The sequence below is a fragment of the Salvelinus alpinus genome, chromosome 35 (genome assembly GCF_045679555.1).
Source record: "Salvelinus alpinus chromosome 35, SLU_Salpinus.1, whole genome shotgun sequence".
Lineage (NCBI taxonomy): Eukaryota > Metazoa > Chordata > Actinopteri > Salmoniformes > Salmonidae > Salvelinus > Salvelinus alpinus.
This window is the reverse complement of record NC_092120.1, coordinates 16840686-16861590: the sequence shown is the minus strand read 5'-3', so window position 1 is coordinate 16861590 and position 20905 is coordinate 16840686. Positions and strand designations below refer to the sequence as shown.

Below are 20905 nucleotides of genomic sequence, written 5' to 3'. Positions count from 1 at the left end.
CAGTATTTCCACACTATGAGGTTGGAATTGTTAAAATTATGATAATGCCCTTTTAGTGTAAGAGCTGTTTGAAAACACAGTTTTGGCCTGCCTGCATGGTGACATCACCAGGCAGTACATTAGTTAATAGACCATTAAATGGGTTGGTTGTTTAGCAACAAACCCGACACGTGCAACTATGGGGCAAAACAGACGGGGTAAACTATATTTCGTCACCAAATGTTTATTGAAAACATAAATACATTTGCACAATGAGCACTTATTCTCTCTCAAATACATTGTTACAGTTGTTGGTTAGCTAGCTGGCGAATTTGAGCCATATTAACATTGACATGAAATAAGTCAAAACACCGCAAAACAAGACATGGTATCAAGAACAAGATACAACTAGCTGAAACGAGCCACCTATGATTCCCCACATGGCAGCTTCTTGTCATTGTTGCTAGCTATCTGACTGTTCATAATCATAACTAAACAGTGCTTCAAAACAAATGTTCTTTGTCACATGCTTTGTAAACAACAGGTGTAGACTAACAGTGAAATGCTTACTTAAGGGTCTTTTTCCAACAATGCAGTTTATTTTTTTATTTGTATTTATTTTATTTAACCTTTATTTAACTAGGCAAGCCAGTTGAGAACAAATTCTTATTTTCAATGACGGCCTGGGAACAGTGGATTAACTGCCTTGTTCAGGGGCAGAACGACAGATTTGTACCTTGTCAGCTCGAGGGTTTGATCTAGAAACTTTTTAGTTACTGGCCCAGTGCTCTATCCACTAGACTACCTGCCGCCCGTTAAAGATAAAGATTTTAAAAAATTACTAGAAATAGTGACACAAGGTATAAATACACAGTGAATAACAAGTACAAATAACATGGCTATATACCGGGAGTACCAGTACCGAGTCGATGTGCAGGGATACCAGGAAATTGAGGTAGCTATGTACACATAGGTATGGGTAAAGTGACTAGGCAATAGGATAGATAATAGACTGAGCTGTAGCAGCAGCATATTATGGTGAGTGTGTGTGTATATGGTATCAGTATGCATGTTATGTATGTGGGCATATTTAGTGTGTGTGTGTGTGTGTGTGTAAGTATGTGTATAGGTAGTGTCCAGTGTGTGTCAGTGCAAGATAGTTAGTTCAAAAAGGGTAAATTCAGGTAGTCTGGGTAGCCATTTGATTAGCTATTTAGCAGTCTTATGTTCAGGGTCCTGTTGGTTCCAGTCTTGGTGCACTGGTAACGCTTGCTATGCAGTAGCAGAGGAAACAGTCTATGGCTTGGATGGCTGGAGTCTTTGACAATTTTTGGAGCTTTCCTCTGACACCGCCTGGTATAGAGGTCCTGAATGGCAGGGAGCTTGCCCCTAGTGATGTACTGGGCCGTACTCACCACCCTCTGTAGCGCCTTGCGGTCCGGTGCCTTGCAGTTGCCGTGCCAAGCGGTGATGCAGCTAGTCAAGATGCTATCAATGGTGCAGCTGTAGAACTTTTTGAGGATCTGAGAGCCCATGCCAAATCTTTTCAGCCTCCTGAGGCGGGAGAGGCACTGTCGTTCCTTCTTCACAACGGTGTAGGTGTGTTTAGACCATGTTAATTCCTTAGTGATGTAAACACAGAGGAACTTGAACGTTCTCGACCCACTCCACTACAGCCCCATCGATGTGGATGGGGGCGTGCTTGCCCCTCTGTTTCCTGTAGTCTACGATTAGCTCCTTTGTCTTGCTGACGTTGAGGTAGAGGTTGTTGTCTCTGACCTTCTCACTGAAGGCTGCCTCGTAGTTGTTGATTATTCCTACCACCGTCGTTTCGTCAGCAAACTTGATGATGGTGTTGGAGTCATGTGTGACCACACAGTTGTGGGTGAACAGGGAGTACAGGAGGGGACTAAGCACATACCCTTGAGGGGCCCCCGTGTTGATGGCCAGCGTTGCAAATGTGTTGTTGCCTACCCTCGCTGCCTGAAGGCAGCCCGTCAGGAAGTCCAGGATCCAGTTGCAGGGGTAGATGTTCCGTCCCATGGTCCAGAGCTTGATGCTGAGCTTGGAGGGGACTATGGTGTTGAATGCTGAGTTGTAATCAATGAACAGCATTCTTACATAGGTATTCCTTTTGTCCAGGTTGGTGAGGGTTGTGTGGAGTGCAATAGAGATTGCGTCATCTGTGGATCTGTTGGGGGGGTATGCGAATTGGAGGTGTCTGGGATGATGATGTTGATGTGAGTCAAACCAGCCTTTCAACGTATTTCATGGCTATAACTGTGAGTGCTACGTGGGCGATAGTCATTTAGGTAGGTTACCTTGGTGTTCTTGGGCAAGAGGACTATTGTGGTCTGCTTGAAACAAGCAGTGCAAGATCACCTAGTCGTTTCTGCTACGGAGAGCGAGATCACCCAGTCGTTTCTGCTACGGAGAGCAAGATCACCCAGTCGTTCCGGCCACATCAATGCCTGCGCATAATTTGTGACATTGTCAGACAACCCATCTATAAGAAAGAGAGTTTGAAACCTCTCTGCCAATAAGAGCCAGTTTTCAGTTTTCCCCTCCCCACTCAGACCCCTCCCAGACAGTCGTTGCAAAAGTCTTGCTTGAGAAATTGTTCTTTGCTAAGAAGCAATTTTTGTTTATTTTCAATTAAAATGGTCGAAAGTAATCACAGTAAGGTACTTACTTGTTTCCCAGAAATGACTCAGTATCTCTCTCGATCTAGTCTCTGCCATCTCACCACCTCACATAAACCATGCTGTCTGTCCTTTTTTCCCACTGTTCTCTGACCTGAAATGGCAGGCTCCCTGTCTCCAGGCTGTCATTTGTGTTCAGAAGGATTGTCCTCTTGAGGGAGGTGGGACTATAAACACATAACACAATACTAGTACCCATGCACATTGACTAATTGTAACTCGTTATTGTTATTCACTGTGTATTTATTTCTCGTATCAATAAAATAAATACAAATTTAAAAAATAAACTGCATTGTTGGAAAAGGACCCGTAAGTAAGCATTAAACTGTTAGTCTACACCTGTTGTTTAAGCATGTGACAAATAAAATGTTATTTTGATTTGATTTTACTTAGACCACCTACAAGACAAAACATCTACCTTTGTGTTTGATTGTTTTGTGATTGATCTACTAAAATGACTTGTGAACTATAGTTGCCATTTGTAGTGTTCTATAGAAAAAAGTGTTCTAGTCTCTGTGTTGTGTGACATTATCTTTCTGACCTGTGCCCCACTTATCTCGACCAGTGGCGTAGCCAGAAATTTGTTGTTGGGTGGGCCTGCAGAAATTTGACCTGGCCCCCAATTTTATTTTAGACATTTTGCCATGGAACAGAGACAAATGTGCAGTTTATAGCTAATCTTATATTATTCTACACATTTTGGCATGTTGCTGTTTTAAAGCAAATTTCCTGCAATTCTACACATTTTGCCATAGGATAGAGAGGAACGTGTGCAGTTTTTTTGCTCATCTCATGCTATTCTACTTATTTTGCCATGAAGCTGAGAGAAAATGTAGGATTTTTAAAGCTAAAATATAGGTGTGTTGACTGTGATAAAGGCACTGGATTATGAGCTGTCTTGTTTGCTAAATGAACAAATGAAATAGGTAGTGGCATGGTGCATATAGCCATAAAAGCACAGTGACATATGCCTCAATGTAGTCATATTCGTTGCTCATTGGGGGTGTGGCTTTCAGCTAGTTCTTTTTGGCATGTGATGTCATTCCATGTCATCTGTTCCGTTATATTTAATCAAATCTGACTAACCCAGTGTACTGCTTGCTATGAATTCTGATTGTCCTTTTACCTAAATATGCAAACACTATGTTCCATTTGGAACACTGACAAGTAAAGAGCATAAAAAAATATCTAAATAAATAATACAAAATCTGAGTGGACTTCTTTTTTTCTGATTGGACCCACCCAGGCTCAGCCTTTCCTACACCTCTGATCTCGACACTGCTTGCAGTCACATGTGGAGGACATTGTTTACAATCCACAGGGCCTCTATTCAGGACAGGTATTTATGTGCAGATGGGAACCCGTCAGGATCCTCTTCTGGACGCTAAAGGACAAACACTCAAGCGAAAACAAGCATAGGATACACATAGCTATCTACATTTACACTGCCAACACCAACAATGCTGTTGTTTTCTCAAAGGTGTTAATTTGGGATATTTCACAATTTCTACTGGTTTATCATGTCCCTTGGACAAATAATAAAATAATATTTTCTCTGAGTGACTTGGCTTGTAGGTGGGTCATCACAATTTATGGTAACATGGTCGATATCTTTGTTTTAGTCCCTGTTATCACAGTACATTTTAGAGACATTACCTCCTTATCACTATGAACACAACAGAAGAAACACAAGTTCACAACACTGCTATATCCCTGATATACAGTAAGCCTCCCAACCCTTCTCATTTTCCAGTCATGTCCAGCTGCTGCTTGCCAACCATTTCTGAGACTGTGTTCGGTCGGCAGCTAACGAGTCTGGGCGCCTCACTCTCGGAGTGCGCGCTACAGCTGTTGCTGTCGCCTAAGGGAAGGGTAGTGGTCGTGTCTTCCCCTACGTGCCTCTGGCAGCACCCCAGCCCCTCACTCAGGCCCCCCAACAGCCGCATCAGTGCCAACCTCAGCTCCCGGCAGCGCAGGGCATACAGCAGTGGGTTGACGGCTGAGTTGACCAGGCACATGGTGCTGCAGAAAGCAAAGGCCCTCTGCTGGACGTGTGTGAGCTGCACCGAGACATCTGCCAGCATGAAGGAGAGGGTCGGCAGCCAACAGCCCACCATGATAAGCAGAATCAGGCCCAGGGTACGTGCCAACCGAATGTCCAGCCGCATGCGGGCCTGACCACGGGTAGGCGCTCCCTGGAGGCCCGTCATGGAGGCCTCATGCCGATTGGCCCTCCACAGGATCAGGGTGTAGGCGCTCAGGATGAGTGACAGCAGCACCAGGATGAAGCTGGCCCAGCAGGCCAGGTAGCGGTGGTCGATGTATGGGAAGAGGCGCGAGCAGGGCGGGCATGGCCCTGTGGGGCACCTCCAGCCCATCAGAGGGAGGAAGGAGATGAGGATGGTGGTGCTCCACAGGGCAAGGAGAGCAAACAGGGCCCTGCGGCGCGTTAACACCACTTTATAACTCGCCGCCTGATGTATACACAGATAGCGGTCCAGAGCAGTCAGCAGAAGACTACCCACCGAGCCGGTGAAAGCCATCGTCACCCCGCCCAGCTTGAAGAGGTAGGCGTCGGGCCCGTCAAGGCGGTGGAACAGGTGGAAGTCCAGGAAGCTGGTGGTGAAGAAGCAGCTGGCAAAGACGTCGGCCAGGGCCAGGCTTCCGATGAAGAGGTAGGAGGGACGCCGTCGCAGGGTGGCGGTGGCGGCGATCACACCCAGGACCAACGCATTCTCCAGGAAAGTGAAGGGTCCGGCCAGGAAACAGATGGAGCCGATGGCTGTCTTCTCCGCCTCAACCAGAACCATATAGTACTTCCGGTCCACACACGACTGGTTGACTGTTGACACAGGAATACAATTCAGACATCAGTGATTGGCTTATGTTGTATGGCAGCCAATGTGAACTCACATTACCAATCATCATCATCATATGTAATATTTATTTTTAATATCAAAGAATATTTAAAGAGATGCAGTTATTGTATTATAAGTTATTCTATTTAAAATATGATGACAATATTCTAATATACATACCCAGAGCTGATGTGGGGGTGCTGCCATTGTCTTCGGACATCATGGCCCCTACAGGCTTGTCCCATCCATCCATCTCTTATAGGTCAGGGGTTAGCTCTGAGATCTACTTAGAGGTGCAGAGGGGAAATGTATGAACATTGTTCTCATACTGTATGTACCCATAGAAATTCAGATGGGTCGAAAGTCATCAGACAGTACCAAGTATGACCACTGGATGGAGACATTATCTGATTACTTAAACAGAACTTCCTGAATGGTGCATCTTAAATTGTACATCCTTTTCGCATTCCCGTTCCCCGCTTCCTTCTCAAAACGCATTTGAGGAGACGGTCCAAGGGGAGGAACCTCTGACCCTTTCCTCCAATGCGTTGTCAGAAGGAGTTGCCTCCTAATTGCCACCTTCCTGAATCCTTTCAGGGTCTCTTTATGGCGAAAATATGCTAATAAATGGCTTGTGAATGTGTTTATTCAAAACCAATTATTGTTCTATTTTTTATTATCGTTGATATTTTTTTCTCTGCTGTAAATTGACAGAGTATTGTTTTGAGGTGATGAAACAGGTCCGTGTGTTCAAATATATTCCTATTAGAAGAAAATGAAATCCACCAAAAACAAGCTTCAGACATTCTGTGGAAACATAACCATTTAAACACGGGGACCTGTTTGATTACCTCAAAACAATACTCTGTCTATTTACAGCAGAGAAAAATCCATCCCTTCTAGCCCACCTCAAGAGGCACGGTAAAAACAAACACATTATCAATAGACATAAAGCTACCTCTAGATATCTCTCACTTCGACCTTGAGGCTCTCACTTGAAGTGAATGAATTGGGTGGTGACTTCCTGAGAAAAAATATATACATTTTTATCATTAATGGAGACAACGATGTGATTCATAGTAAACCACATGAGTGGGCTTGGTGGAAAGAGCCTTGCAGATGGCCTCTGGTCATCATTTCCAGCTGATGATGGAAGTACATTAGGTTAGAAAGACAGTGTTGAGTTGGGTCTCACCAGGCCACGGTCATTAAGGTCTAGTACAGTCAGACTAAGCTTGGAAAGCATATCCTCATCCTCTCTATGCACTATAGCAAGGGTCCCCAATTACATTAAGCCATGGGCCGATTTTCTTCATGAGCGGATGGTCGGGGGTCCCGAAACATAATTATAAATAATTTGTACAAATTGACCTCAAGTAGCCCAAATAGATACAGTATTTGACAAAAATAAAATAATTTCAAACCTTGATTACATTGGGATATGATCGCATACACCGAGTGTACAAAACATTAGGAACCCCTGCTCTTTCCATGACTTAGACTGAGTGCCATTCAGAGTGTGAGTGGGCAAGACAACATTTCTAAGTGCCTTTGAACTGAGTATGGTAGTAGGTGCCAGGCGCACCGGTTTGAGTGTGTCAAGAACTGCAACGCTCCTGGGTTTTTCGAGCTCAACAGTTTCCCGTGTGTATCAAGAATGTTCCCCCAAAGGACATCCAGCCAACTTGACACAACTGTGGGACACATTTGGCCAGCATCTTTGTGGAGCGCTTTTGACACTGAGTCCATGCCCCGACGAATTGAGGCTATTCTGAGGGCAAAAGTGGGTCCAAATTCAATATTAGGAAGGTGTATGTCTCCCCTATATATGCGTGGGAATACTTAGGAACATATTTCCAAAATGGAAATAACTTTGAGCTGATTTCCTAGTGATTTTACGGATCAAAATGTAAATATTGCTCCCAGCGTTGATCAAAGCTCAGAATGCTTGTATTCTTGATCTGACTGAGTTCTGATCGCGCTTGCCTCTATGGAAACAAGTGGAATAATGTTTGCCTGCGCCCCCCTGGATTTGCCTCCCTGAAGTGAAACAAACTACCCCAGCTCGCAGTCGGCTCAATAGGCAACTAGTCTAGAGATGCTGCTGACATTGTGCAAACTCACTGCACACCCCTCTACTCCTCAATGCAGAAGAAGTGCAGAATATATCATTTGTTTCCTGTGTACACACTTTGTCTCCTGAATACAAACCTACATGCTCCCTTGAGAACCTTTAGGATCTCGAAATGAAGTCAGTTGGCACTCTGAAGTTGAGCCAGACCAGGATGAAGTGGGCCTACCTGCGGCGACAGGTGTGGTAGAGACTTCCAGCGTTTGCTCTGTGAATCCTGCCGGAGATTATTTTGATCCGGTAGGAGTGAGATTTTTGGAAAAAGTGGATTCCTGCTTTTTGGCTGTTGTGTCAAGCTGGGTAAAGGACAAACTGGGAATGGTTAGATCTGTGAAAGTTTTGAGGAGTGGAATTTTTTTCTTTTTGTGCATCCTCGGCCCAGAGGAAGCGGGTGCAACCTGTGTAGTGCTTTGTTCTCTGGAGCAGGGCACCGCTAAAAGGAGTGATCAGTGGGGTAACATTGATTGTAGAGGTGGATCAAATGAAAAATAATATTCCTGGTGTTTGTGACACCTGTCTTTTGGTGAGACCCGGTAGACCCGGTGGAAATGACGAGACTGAGAATACCTTGTCTGTCTTGTTGAGCTTTGACACAGAGGTTAAGTTATATTTGCTATTCTGTGCGGGCCTATGTTACGAACCCGCTACAGTGATTTAGGTGCCAAGAATTCGGACATGTTGTAGAAGGGAGTTCCCACGATGTGAGAAATGTTTAGGAGGACATAGTCAGAGGGAGTGTACAGTTGGGATAGAGAAGGCACTGTGTGACAACTGTGGGGGTGTCCATGCAGCAGGTGATCCAAAGTGCCCTGTGTAAGAGAGACAGGTTGAGATTGCCAGAGTTACAGTGGGGCAGAAAGTTTCCTATGCTGTGGCAGTGAAGAGAGTAGAGGATAGCCCAAGGGTGAGTGACTCGACTGGGAGCCCGCCAGTGAGTAGGCCTGAAGAGAGGGATCCAGACAGGATGAGTAAGGTTGGATTTCTTGCATTTATAGCCATGGTGATCAACTGCACTGCGCTGATGAAGTTGGATCTAGTAGTTGCAGCAGCAGATTTTAGAGCAGAAGATCTACATGAGGTTTTCAGAGAAGGGGTTCCATCCTCCCAGGCCAATGTCCTGGTGTACGATCGTAGATGGGGAGGGGGGGGGGTTGGGGATAGTGTATAGGTGCAGGGTTAGATGGGGGGGGTTTGGGGATAGTGTATAGGTGCAGGGTTAGATGGGGGGGGGGGGGGGGGGGGATAGTGTATAGGTGCAGGGTTAGATGGGGGATTTTGGGGATAGTGTATAGGTGCAGGGTTAGATGGGGGGGGTTTGGGGATAGTGTATAGGTGCAGGGTTAGATGGGGGGGGGGGGGGGGGATAGTGTATAGGTGCAGGGTTAGATGGGGGATTTTGGGGATAGTGTATAGGTGCAGGGTTAGATGGGGGGGGTTGGGGATAGTGCATAGGTGCGGGGTTAGATGGGGGGGTTTGGGGATAGTGTATAGGTGCAGGGTTAGATGGGGGGGGGGGGGGTTTGGGGATAGTGTATAGGTGCAGGGTTAGATGGGGGGGGGTTGGGGATAGTGCATAGGTGCAGGGTTAGATGGGGGGGGGTTGGGGATAGTGCATAGGTGCAGGGTTAGATGGGGGGGTTTGGGGATAGTGTATAGGTGCGGGGTTAGATGGGGGGGGTTGGGGATAGTGTATAGGTGCGGGGTTAGATGGGGGGGTTTGGGGATAGTGTATAGGTGCAGGGTTAGATGGGGGGGGGGGGGGTTGGGGATAGTGTATAGGTGCAGGGTTAGATGGGGGGGGGGGTTGGGGATAGTGTATAGGTGCAGGGTTAGATGGGGGGGGTTTGGGGATAGTGTATAGGTGCAGGGTTAGATGGGGGGGGGGGGTTGGGGATAGTGTATAGGTGCAGGGTTAGATGGGGGGGGGGGGTTGGGGATAGTGTATAGGTGCAGGGTTAGATGGGGGGGTTTGGGGATAGTGTATAGGTGCGGGGTTAGATGGGGGGGGGGGGGGGGGGGGTTGGGGATAGTGTATAGGTGCAGAGTTAGATGGGGGGGGGGGGTTTGGGGATAGTGTATAGGTGCAGGGTTAGATGGGGGGGGGGGGGGGGTTGGGGATAGTGTATAGGTGCAGGTTTAGATGGGGGGGGGGTTTGGGGATAGTGTATAGGTGCAGGGTTAGATGGGGGGGGGGGGTTTGGGGATAGTGTATAGGTGCAGGGTTAGATGGGGGGGTGGGTTGGGGATAGTGTATAGGTGCAGGGTTAGATGGGGGGGGTTTGGGGATAGTGTATAGGTGCAGGGTTAGATGGGGGGGGTTTGGGGATAGTGTATAGGTGCAGGGTTAGATGGGGGGGGTTTGGGGATAGTGTATAGGTGCAGGGTTAGATGGGGGGGGTTTGGGGATAGTGTATAGGTGCAGGGTTAGATGGGGGGGTGGTTTGGGGATAGTGTATAGGTGCAGGGTTAGATGGGTGGGGGGGTTTGGGGATAGTGTATAGGTTCAGGGTTAGATGGGGGGGGGGGGGGTTGGGGATAGTGTATAGGTGCAAGGTTAGATGGGGGGGGTTGGGGATAGTGTATAGGTGCAGGGTTAGATGGGGGGTTTTGGGGATAGTGTATATGTGCAGGGTTAGATGGGGGGTTTTGGGGATAGTGTATAGGTGCAGGGTTAGATGGGGGGGGGGGTTGGGGATAGTGTATAGGTGCAGGGTTAGATGGGGGGGGTTTGGGGATAGTGTATAGGTGCAGGGTTAGATGGGGGGGGTTTGGGGATAGTGTATATGTGCAGGGTTAGATGGGGGGTTTTGGGGATAGTGTATATGTGCCGGGTTAGATGGGGGGTTTTGGGGATAGTGTGTATGTGCAGGGTTAGATAGTGGTGTCTTTTAAGTGTCCAATCTGCACTCTGACCTGCGAAAGATGGAAATATGCAATACAGCATCTAGTCTGCCAGATTGCCACACGAAGAAGAAAACGCTGTTTGCGAGATGCTGGCCGAAAGGCAATTTTGTCAACTTGACCATCCCGCTACTCCTCCCATGTCAAACAAAAACTGACTCTTGGAGAATAAGTGCGCAACTGGTAAATACGCGCTTCCAGATAAACTATACAGTTCATTTGGAAAGTATTCAGACCCCTTGACTTTAACCATATTTTGTTACGTTAGACTTTTTCTAAAATGGATAAAAAAAAATAAAAAAAATACTTAATCAATCTACACACAATACCCCATAATGACAAAGGAAAAACAGGTTAAGACGTTTTTGCAAATGTATAATAAATAAAAAACTGGAAATACCATATTTACATAAGTATTCAGACCCTTTACTCAGTACTTTGTTGAAGCACCTTTGGCAGCGATTACAGCCTCAAGTCTTCTTGGGTATGAAGCTACTAGCTTGGCACATCTGTATTTGTGGAGTTTCTCCCATTCTTCTCTGCAGATCCTCTCAAGCTCTGTCAGGTTGGATGGGGAGCGTCGCTGCACAGCTATTTTCAGGTCTCCATAGATGTTCGATCAGGTTCAAGTCCGGGCTCTGCTGGGCCACTCAAAGACTTGTCCCGAAGCCAGTCCTGCGTTGTCTTGGCTGTGTGATTTGGGTCATTGTACTTGTGGGAAGGTGAACCTTCACCCCAGTCTGAGGTCCTGAGCGCTCTGGAGCAGATTTTCATCAAGGATCTCTCTGTACATTGCTCCGTTCATCTTTCCCTCAATCCTGACTAATCTCCCATTCCCTGCCGCTGAAAAACATCCCCACAGCATGATGCTGTCACCATGCTTCACCGTAGGAATGTGGGCCAGGTTTCCTCCGTACATGACGCTTGGCATTCAGGCCAAAGAGTTCAATCTTGGTTTCATTAGACCAGAGAATCTTGTTTCTTATGGTCTGAGAGTCTTTAGGTGCCTTTTGGCAAACTCCAAGCTGTAACGGCTGTCGCTCTCCTCATCCTCGGACGAGGAGAGGAGAGAAGGATCAGTGGACCAATACGCAGCATTAGGGAAATATGCCATCTCTTTATTTGACACGACGATGGCAACACGAAACAAAACACCTTCAAATATACAAAACAAGAAAACGACGTTGACGAAACCTGAACATAAACTTACATAACTAAACGTAAACTCACGGACAGGAAACAGACGACATCAAAATAAACGAACAGCCAAACAGTCCCGTATGGTACATACATTCGACGACACAGGAGACAATCACCCACCAACAAACAGTGAGAACACCCTACCTAAATATGACTCTTAATTAGAGGAGAACGCAAAACACCTGCCTCTAATTAAGAGCCATACCAGGCAACCACAACCAACATAGAAACAGATAACATAGACTGCCCACCCAAAACACATGCCCTGACCTAAACACATACAAAAACAACATAAAACAGGTCAGGACCGTTACAGAACCCCCCCCTCAAGGTGCGAACGCCGGGCGCACCAGCACAAAGTCCAGGGGAGGGTCTGGGTGGGCAGTTGACCACGGTGGTGGCTCCGGCTCTGGACGCTGTCCCCACACCACCATAGTCACTCCCCGCTTCTGTCTTCCCCTCCCAATGACCACCCTAAAACTAACATCCCCTAAATGAACGGCCAGCACCGGGAGAAGGGGCAGCACCGGGACAAGGGGCAGCACCGGGACAAGGGGCAGCACCGGGACAAGGGGCAGCACCGGGACAAGGGGCAGCACCGGGACAAGGGGCAGCACCGGGACAAGGGGCAGCACCGGGATAAGGGGCAGCACCGGGATAAGGACCAGCACCGGGATAAGGACCAGCACCGGGATAAGGGGCAGCACCGGGATAAGGGGCAGCACCGGGATAAGGGGCAGCACCGGGACAAGGGGCAGCACCGGGACAAGGGGCAGCACTGGGATAAGGGGCAGCACCGGGATAAGGGGCAGCACCGGGACAAGGGGCAGGTCCCGGCTGAGGGACTCTGGCAGATCCCGGCTGAGGGACTCTGGCAGATCCCGGCTGAGGGACTCTGGCAGATCCCGGCTGAGGGACTCTGGCAGATCCCGGCTGAGGGACTCTGGCAGATCCCGGCTGAGGGACTCTGGCAGGTCCCGGCTGAGGGACTCTGGCAGGTCCCGGCTGAGGGACTCTGGCAGGTCCCGGCTGAGGGACTCTGGCAGGTCCCGGCTGAGGGACTCTGGCAGGTCCCGGCTGAGGGACTCTGGCAGGTCCCGGCTGAGGGACTCTGGCAGGTCCCGGCTGAGGGACTCTGGCAGGTCCCGGCTGGACGGACTCTGGCAGGTCCCGGCTGGACGGCTCTGGCAGGTCCCGGCTGGACGGCTCTGGCAGGTCCCGGCTGGACGGCTCTGGCAGGTCCCGGCTGGACGGCTCTGGCAGGTCCCGGCTGGACGGCTCTGGCAGGTCCTGGCTGGACGGCTCTGGCAGGTCCTGGCTGGACGGTTCTGGCAGGTCCTGGCTGGACGGCTCTGGCAGGTCCTGGCTGGACGGCTCTGGCAGGTCATAGCAGGACGGCTCTGGCAGGTCATGGCAGGACGGCTCTGGCAGGTCATGGCAGGACGGCTCTGGCAGGTCATGGCAGGACGGCTCTGGCTGGTCATGGCAGGACGGCTCTGGCTGATCATGGCAGGACGGCTCTGGCTGGTCATGGCAGGACGGCTCTGTAGGGAGGAGAAGGAGAGACAGCCTGGTGCGTGGTCTAGGCACTGGCTGCGCTGGAGAGGAGGAAACAGCTGGAGAGAGAACCCGGAGAGACAGCCTGGTACGGGGGGCTGCCACCGGAGGACTGGTACATGGAGGTGGCACCGGGTATACCGGACCGTGAAGGAGGACACGTGCTCTTGAGCACCGAGCCTCCCCAACCTTACCAGGTTGAATGGTCCCCGTAGCCCTGCCAGTGCGGCGAGGTGGAATAGCCCGCACTGGGCTATGCAGGCGAACCGGGGACACCACCTGTAAGGCTGGTGCCATGTACGCCGGCCCGAGGAGACGTACTGGAGACCAGATACGTTGGGCCGGCTTCATGGCACTCGGCTCGATGCCCAACCTAGCCCTCCCAGTGCGGCAAGGTGGAATAGCCCGCACTGGGCTAAGCACGCGTACTGGGGACACCGTGCGCTTTACCGCATAACACGGTGTCTTACCAGTACGACGCCTTCTACCTCCACGGTAAGCACGGGGAGTTGGCTCGGGTATCCTACCCGGCTTTGCCACACTCCTCGTGTGCCCCCCCCCAAGAAATTTTTGGGTCTGACTCACGGGCTCCCAACCGCGTCGACGCGCTGCCTCCTCATACCAGCGCCTCTCAGCCTTCGCTGCTTCCAACTCCTCCTTGGGACGGCGATATTCCCCTGGCTGAGCCCAAGGTCCTCTACCATCCAGGATCTCCTCCCAAGTCCAGGAGTCCTTGTTGCTCAGTTGAGCTTTCCCTTGCCGCTTGGTCTTAGCGTGGTGGGTGATTCTGTAAGGGCTGTCGCTCTCCTCATCCTCGGACGAGGAGAGGAGAGAAGGATCAGTGGACCAATACGCAGCATTAGGGAAATATGCCATCTCTTTATTTGACACGACGATGGCAACACGAAACAAAACACCTTCAAATATACAAAACAAGAAAACGACGTTGACGAAACCTGAACATAAACTTACATAACTAAACGTAAACTCACGGACAGGAAACAGACGACATCAAAATAAACGAACAGCCAAACAGTCCCGTATGGTACATACATTCGACGACACAGGAGACAATCACCCACCAACAAACAGTGAGAACACCCTACCTAAATATGACTCTTAATTAGAGGAGAACGCAAAACACCTGCCTCTAATTAAGAGCCATACCAGGCAACCACAACCAACATAGAAACAGATAACATAGACTGCCCACCCAAAACACATGCCCTGACCTAAACACATACAAAAACAACATAAAACAGGTCAGGACCGTTACACAAGCGGGCTGTCACGTGTCTTTTACTGAGGAGTGGCTTCCGTCTGGCCACTCTATCATAAAGGCCAGATTGGTGGAGCGCTGCAGAGATAGTTGTCTTTCTGAAAGATTCTCCCATCTCCACAAAGGTACTCTGGAACTCTGTCAAAGTGACCATCAGGTTCTTGGTCACCTCCCTGACTTTGGGGATAGTGTATAGGTGCTTTTGCTCAGTTTGGCTGGGAGGACTGCTCTAGGAAGAGTCTTGGTGGTTCCAAACTGATGGAGGCCACTGTGTTTTTGTACCCTTCCACTGTGTTTTTGTACCCTTGTACTCCTTGTATATGTTAAATATATGTTTTATATTTTCCCTTATTCATTTTTCCCCCCTAACCCTTCCCTACTTGGAGTAAACTAATGGACAACAATACTTATGCTTCCACTTCCAGTTTATACATACTACATACATTTCAGACAGTATATTTTACATTAATTATCTTTAGTTTTTTTCGTCCCAGCTTTCAGCTACCCTCTAACCCTCCCATCTATCTTTGAAGACCATCCAGTTGATTTCTAGCTGTCATATATTTTTACACTGTGCTGTGATGTTTCACAAAAGTTATGAACCATTCTCATAGTTTCTACAGATTGTACATTAAAAATGATCACCTTTGCTAAGAACATTATTATGTTATTGATCGATTGACTATGACTCATTAAATCACCCAGCAGTGCTATTTGCAGAGTTAGCTCTCAGTAAATGTTGGATTTGTGTTTTTTGTATATCGTATATCGAGGTGACTGAACCTACAGCAGGTGATAATGGTTGGGTTAATTTTTGTTCGTTTTTTTTCTGTTCTCCAAATAGCCTTTTAAAGTTTTTAAATTGTATAGAAATGCAGTCAATGAGCTTCAACTTTCAAAAAGAACCTCACTAAAACTCGAACTCTAGTTACGGCCCTGCTGTGTCTATAGAAATAGGACATTCATAACCAGACAAATAGGTCACTTTTTTACGGCATTGCACCAGTGCCCCACTTTTTGCTTACATTTTGTTTTCATTTTATGAGGTTCTGAATGATCATCATTATTATTTTTTCCATCACAAATGTCTGCTTTATGAAAAGTACATTTCGGAATATGGGGGCTGGAGAAATAGGAAGTAAATTACTTTTTACAGAGACCCTTATTGACTTTAGTGACAATATTTCTAAATCTGCTTGAGGGAGATGACGGCCGAGTATATGCAATCTGCTTATTACACCACCTTAGGCTTCCTCTCTCTGTGTGGACCTGAAATATTTTTTGATTGACAGTTCACAGTAGACTACTTTTCTGTTCCTCGAAGGTACTTGGACCACTCATACATATCTTAAGTAATGCAAAGTACACAATACCTATTACTGAGTAAGGACTCATGGGTAATATCTTAGATTTACAGTATGACCACAGAGACATTTCAAAAATATGTTGAAACCTAGTGTGTCAACTGAGTTGTGACACTGCCACAAGGCAAGAAGACTTTCACAGACTGATGTTTTAAACAGTCACTTTAAAACATGCAATGAGGTACCAATTCATAAATGCTATTAAAAACAGAACACATGGGTCACAGACTGTTCTGGGTCACAGACTGAACATCAGACAGCATCATCTAACATCTATATACATGCAAAATCCTAAGGAGAGCATGCTTTGTGCTTCAGAACCTAACAATCATGCTCTCACGTTCAGCATTTTCCTCATAACAGGTTTCAAACATATTGTGCAAATAATGATTTGCTCTATGATGCTCAGAAACCACAAGGTAGTGTTTTTGCCCTGTGTGGGGTGGACTGTATCGTAGTATAAAATAATACAAGAATAAAGGCAGGTGCTTACCTTGGGTGGATGCTTTTCTGTCAGTTCTGTTGTGGTGTAGGAGGAAGACAGACCAAACTGGTGATCTCGGCTACAGCGCCACTGAGTTCCATCTAACTCCTCTCCCCAGAACCAGTCGGTGACTTGAGTGAGAGTGAGTGAGGGAGAGAGAGCGAGAGAGAGAGACTGATGTCTGACCGTTTGCAGTCCCTGAAGTACTAACATGTTCATGCCTTCTGCCTTTTGGGCTCATTGTAATGGCTGGAATGGAATCAATGGAACGGTATCAAATACATCAAACATATGGAAACCACATGTTTGACTCCGTTCTGTTTATTCCTTACCAGCCGTCCTCCTGTAGCTCCTCCCACCAGCCTCCACTGGTCCACAGAGACATTGGCGTAAATGTCAGCACAAATGTTGAAACATACTGTGCCAACTGAGTTGTGACACTGCAACAAGGCAACAAAACTTACACAGACATATACATTCTAAACAGTCACTTTAAAACATGCAACGAGGTACCAAATCCGACAGCATTATCCCTTGACTTTTTCCACATTTTGTTATGTTACAGCCTTATTCTAAAATTGATTCGTTTGTTCCCCTATCAATCTACACACAATGTTCCATAATGACAAAGCAAAAACAGGTTCTTAGACATTTTTTGCAAATGTTTTAAAAATAAAAAACATGAAATATCACATTTACAAAAGTATTCAGACACTTTACTTAGTACTTTGTTGAAGCACCTTTGGCAGCGATAAGAGCCTAAAATCTTCTTGGGTATGACCCTAAAAGCTTGGCACACCTGTATTTGGGGAGTTTCTCCTATTCTTCTCTGCAGATAAAAAGTCCTGGGTACTGGCTGCCTCTGGGTTCATTTTAATGGCTCATTGTGTCAGGACCCGGTGAGAGAAACAGTCACTAATAGTCGGCAGAACCCAGAAGATGAGGCAGACTCAGCAGTACTAGAAATGGTGGTTTAATAAAAGGACAAGATCTTCAGGCAAAGAATATAAATCCACCACGTCCAAACATAAAGCCAAGAGGCACAAAATGGATATCCTCCAAAATACAAAGAAACTCCACAAAGTGGTAAAAACAGCAGGGAAAAACAAACCTCAAAAGACTACTCAAAAATACACAAGCACTAAACCAGAGAACCTCTGGAAAATCCAATAAGAGAAATATGTTCACAACAAGGCTGGGGCTGGGTGCTAACATACAAACACTGAGCAAAGAACTGAGGAACACACAGGGTTTAAATACTAACAAGGGAACGACACACAGGTGCAAACAATAATTAGAGCAAGGAAAAAACAAAAGGTACAAAAAAGGTGCAATGGGGACATCTAGTGACCAAAACCTGAACAGTCCTGGCCAAAACCTGACAGAATCCCCCTCCTAGGAACGGCTCCTGACGTTCCTACCAGCCTTCTCAGGGTGGAGGGCCCTGAACTGACGAATGAGGTCAGGGTCCAGTATGTCCTTGGCAGGAACCCAGGAGCGCTCCTCGGGACCGTAGCCTTCCCAGTCCACCAGATACTGCCAGGACCGCTGCACCCGGCGGGAATCCAGTATCCGGTGGACGGTATAAGCCGACTGGCCTCCGATGACACGGGGCGGAGGGGGAGGTCTGCCTGCCGGGATAAGGGGAGAAAAAACAACAGGTTTTAATAAAGAAATGTGAAATGTTGGATTGATCTTAAGGGATCTGTGTAAGTGCAGGCGAAAAGTAACGGGATTGACTCTCCTGGCAATCTTAAAGGGACCGATGAATCTCTGGTTCAGCTTACGAGACTCCACCCGTAGCGGTAAGTTCTTTGTTGAGAGCCATACTCTCTGGCCGGGGTACAGGGTAGGACCGGGACGGCGACGTCTGTTGGCTTGTCGCTGGTACTGCTGTGAGGAACGCAGAAGATTAAGACGGGCCTTCTTCCACGTGAGCCGACAGCGTCTGATGAACCTCGAGGCTGAAGGCACTCTGACTTCTGCCTCCTGGTCCGGGAACAATAGAGGAGCATAGCCAAACTGACACTCGTGCGGGGATATACCAGTGGAGGAGGAGCACAAGGTGTTGTGCGCGTACTCGGCCCAAACAATGAAGGATGACCATGTGGACGGGTTGTTGGAAACCCATCTGAGGGTGGTTTCCAGCTCCTGATTCATCCTCTCGGTTTGGCCGTTGGACTCCGGATGGTAGCCTGAAGATAAACTGGCCGTGGCCCCTATGAGTTGGCAGAAGGCCTTCCAAAACCTTGAGGCGAACTGGGGACCTCTGTCGGAAACCATATCTTGCGGAATGCCAAAGACTCGGAACACATGGTTAATCACCAACTCAGCTGTTTCCTTGGCAGAAGGTAATTTGGTCAAGGGAACAAACCTGGCCGCCTTAGAAAACCTGTCGATGATGACTAGGATAGTAGTATTACCATGGGACGGAGGAAGGCCAGTAATAAAGTCCAACGAGATATGGGACCAGGGTCGGTGGGGAATAGATAAAGGGTGAAGGAGTCCTTGAGGGCGGAGGTGAGAAGATTTGCCCTGGCAGCACACGGGACAGGCCTTGACGAAAGTGGCAACGTCTTCTCTTATGGTGGGCCACCAGAACTTACGCTGAATGAACTCCAAGGTGCGACCTACGCCCGGGTGACAGGTGAGGCGAGAGGAGTGCCCCCACAGAAGGACTTGGGATCTTGCTGCCTTGGGAACAAACAACCGATTGGCAGGACCTCCCTTAGGACCCGGTTCGATGGCTTGAGCTTGTCTCACGGTATCCTCAACTTGCCACGAGATTGGAGCCACGATCTTAGCGGCAGGAAGAACAGTCATGTCAGTATCTTCTCGAATGGCAGGAGAGTAGACTCGTGACAAGGCGTCCGGTTTGAGATTCTTCGACCCGGGTCTATAGGTGAGGATAAACTGGAATCGGCTGAAGAAAAGAGACCATTGAGCTTGTCTGGAGTTCAACCGCGTCGCCTGCTGGATATACTCCAGATTTTTGTGGTCCGTAAGCACTTGAAATGGTTGATAAGCCCCCTCGAGCCAGTGTCTCTATTCCTTCAATGCCATCTTAACCGCTAGGAGTTCACGATCCCTCACATCGTAATTCCTCTCGGCCGGGGTAAGCCGGTAAGAGAAGAAGGCGCAAGGATGAAGCCTCTTGTCTTCCCCCCTCTGAGACAGGACTGCTCCAACACCAACCTCTGATGCGTCTACCTCCACCACAAAAGGTTAATCCGCCGTCGGTAGTGTCAGGATGGGAGCAGAGAGGATGCGCTGCTTGAGTCCTTGGAAGGCCGTCTCAGCTTCTCTTCCCCACAGAAACCTTGTGTTGCCACCCTTGGTTACAGCTGAGAGAGGGGCTGCCACCGAGCTGAAGTTCTTGATGAACTTGCGGTAAAAGTTAGTGAAGCCCAGGAAACGCTGAACTTCCTTAACGGACTTGGGGGTGGGCCAATCCGCTACCGCCCCTACCTTCTTGGGGTCCATCTGGACTCGACCGGGTTCCACTACAAATCCCAGGAATTGTACTCGAGAGGAATGGAATTCACACTTTTCCGGCTTAACGTACAAATGGCTGTCTAGGAGGCGTTTGAGCACTTGTCTGACATGCTTAGTGTGTTCTTGAAGGGAGCTCGAAAAGATGAGGATGTCATCCAAGTAAACAAACACGAAATTGTTAAGCATATCCCTAAGCACATCGTTTATGAGCGCTTGGAACACAGCCGGGGCGTTGGTCAGGCCGAAGGGCATCACCAAGTATTCGTAGTGACCAGTAGGCGTGTTGAAAGCGGTCTTCCACTCGTCACCGGGTTTGATCCGCACAAGATGGTATGCGTTCCGTAGGTCAAGCTTAGTGAAGACCACTGCTTCCTGGAGCAGCTCAAAGGCTGTGGCCATAAGGGGTAGCGGGTAGCGGTTACGGACGGTTATGGCATTAAGTCCCCGGTAGTCGATGCAAGGTCGTAATCCACCGTCTTTTTTGGCCACAAAGAAAAACCCTGCTCCCGCCGGCGAGGTGGATGGACGCATGAGGCCTGCTGCCAGAGCGTCCTTGATGTAGGTATCCATAGCAGCTCGTTCGGGAGGAGATAGGGAAAAGATCCGACCCCTGGGGGGGCAGGTGCCCGGAAACAGGTCGATGGGGCAATCGTAAGGTCTATGGGGTGGTAGTTTGGTGGCCCTCTGTTTGCTAAATACCGGTTTGAGGTCATGGTAACACTCGGGAACTCGGGACAGGTCGATGGATTCTAGAGACTCGGGAGGGGAACTCGGGGAACTAGGGAAGATACAAGTGGCTTGGCACGTAGGACCCCACTGCTTGATAGTGCCCACAGACCAGTCGATGTGAGGGTTATGGCTGTGAAGCCAGGGGTATCCAAGGACGAGAGGGAACTCTGAACACGAGGTCAGATGAAAGTTCATCACTTCCTGGTGTTGGGAAACTGAAAGTCGC

General features: G+C 48.3%; 1 protein-coding gene across 4 annotated transcripts; it reads right to left on the bottom strand.

Annotated features, from left to right (window-relative positions):
- Positions 1 to 207: 207 nt before the first annotated feature.
- On the bottom strand, positions 208 to 16700 carry LOC139564332 (cannabinoid receptor 2-like). Of its 4 annotated transcripts, none has more exons than XM_071383788.1 (4): positions 16465 to 16700; positions 6498 to 6563; positions 5720 to 5825; positions 208 to 5523 (listed from the first exon to the last, which is right to left on the bottom strand). In XM_071383788.1, exons 3-4 carry the CDS (start codon positions 5790 to 5792, stop codon positions 4424 to 4426), a joined length of 1173 nt encoding a protein of 390 aa, XP_071239889.1. In that variant the 5' UTR covers positions 5793 to 5825; positions 6498 to 6563; positions 16465 to 16700; the 3' UTR covers positions 208 to 4423. The 4 variants fall into 4 exon arrangements, with proteins under 4 accessions (XP_071239889.1, XP_071239888.1, XP_071239891.1 ...); XM_071383787.1 differs by having other exon boundaries at positions 5720 to 5822; XM_071383790.1 differs by lacking the exon at positions 6498 to 6563.
- Positions 16701 to 20905: the final 4205 nt, after the last annotated feature.

Excerpts from the sequence above, each read along its gene's own strand:
- LOC139564332 (XM_071383788.1), bottom strand. The coding sequence starts at position 5,792 with ATGGATGGATGGGACAAGCCTGTAGGGGCCATGATGTCCGAAGACAAT. Across the intron at positions 5,524-5,719 it reads CACCCCCACATCAGCTCTGG|TCAACCAGTCGTGTGTGGAC; the intron begins GTATGTATATTA and ends CTGTGTCAACAG.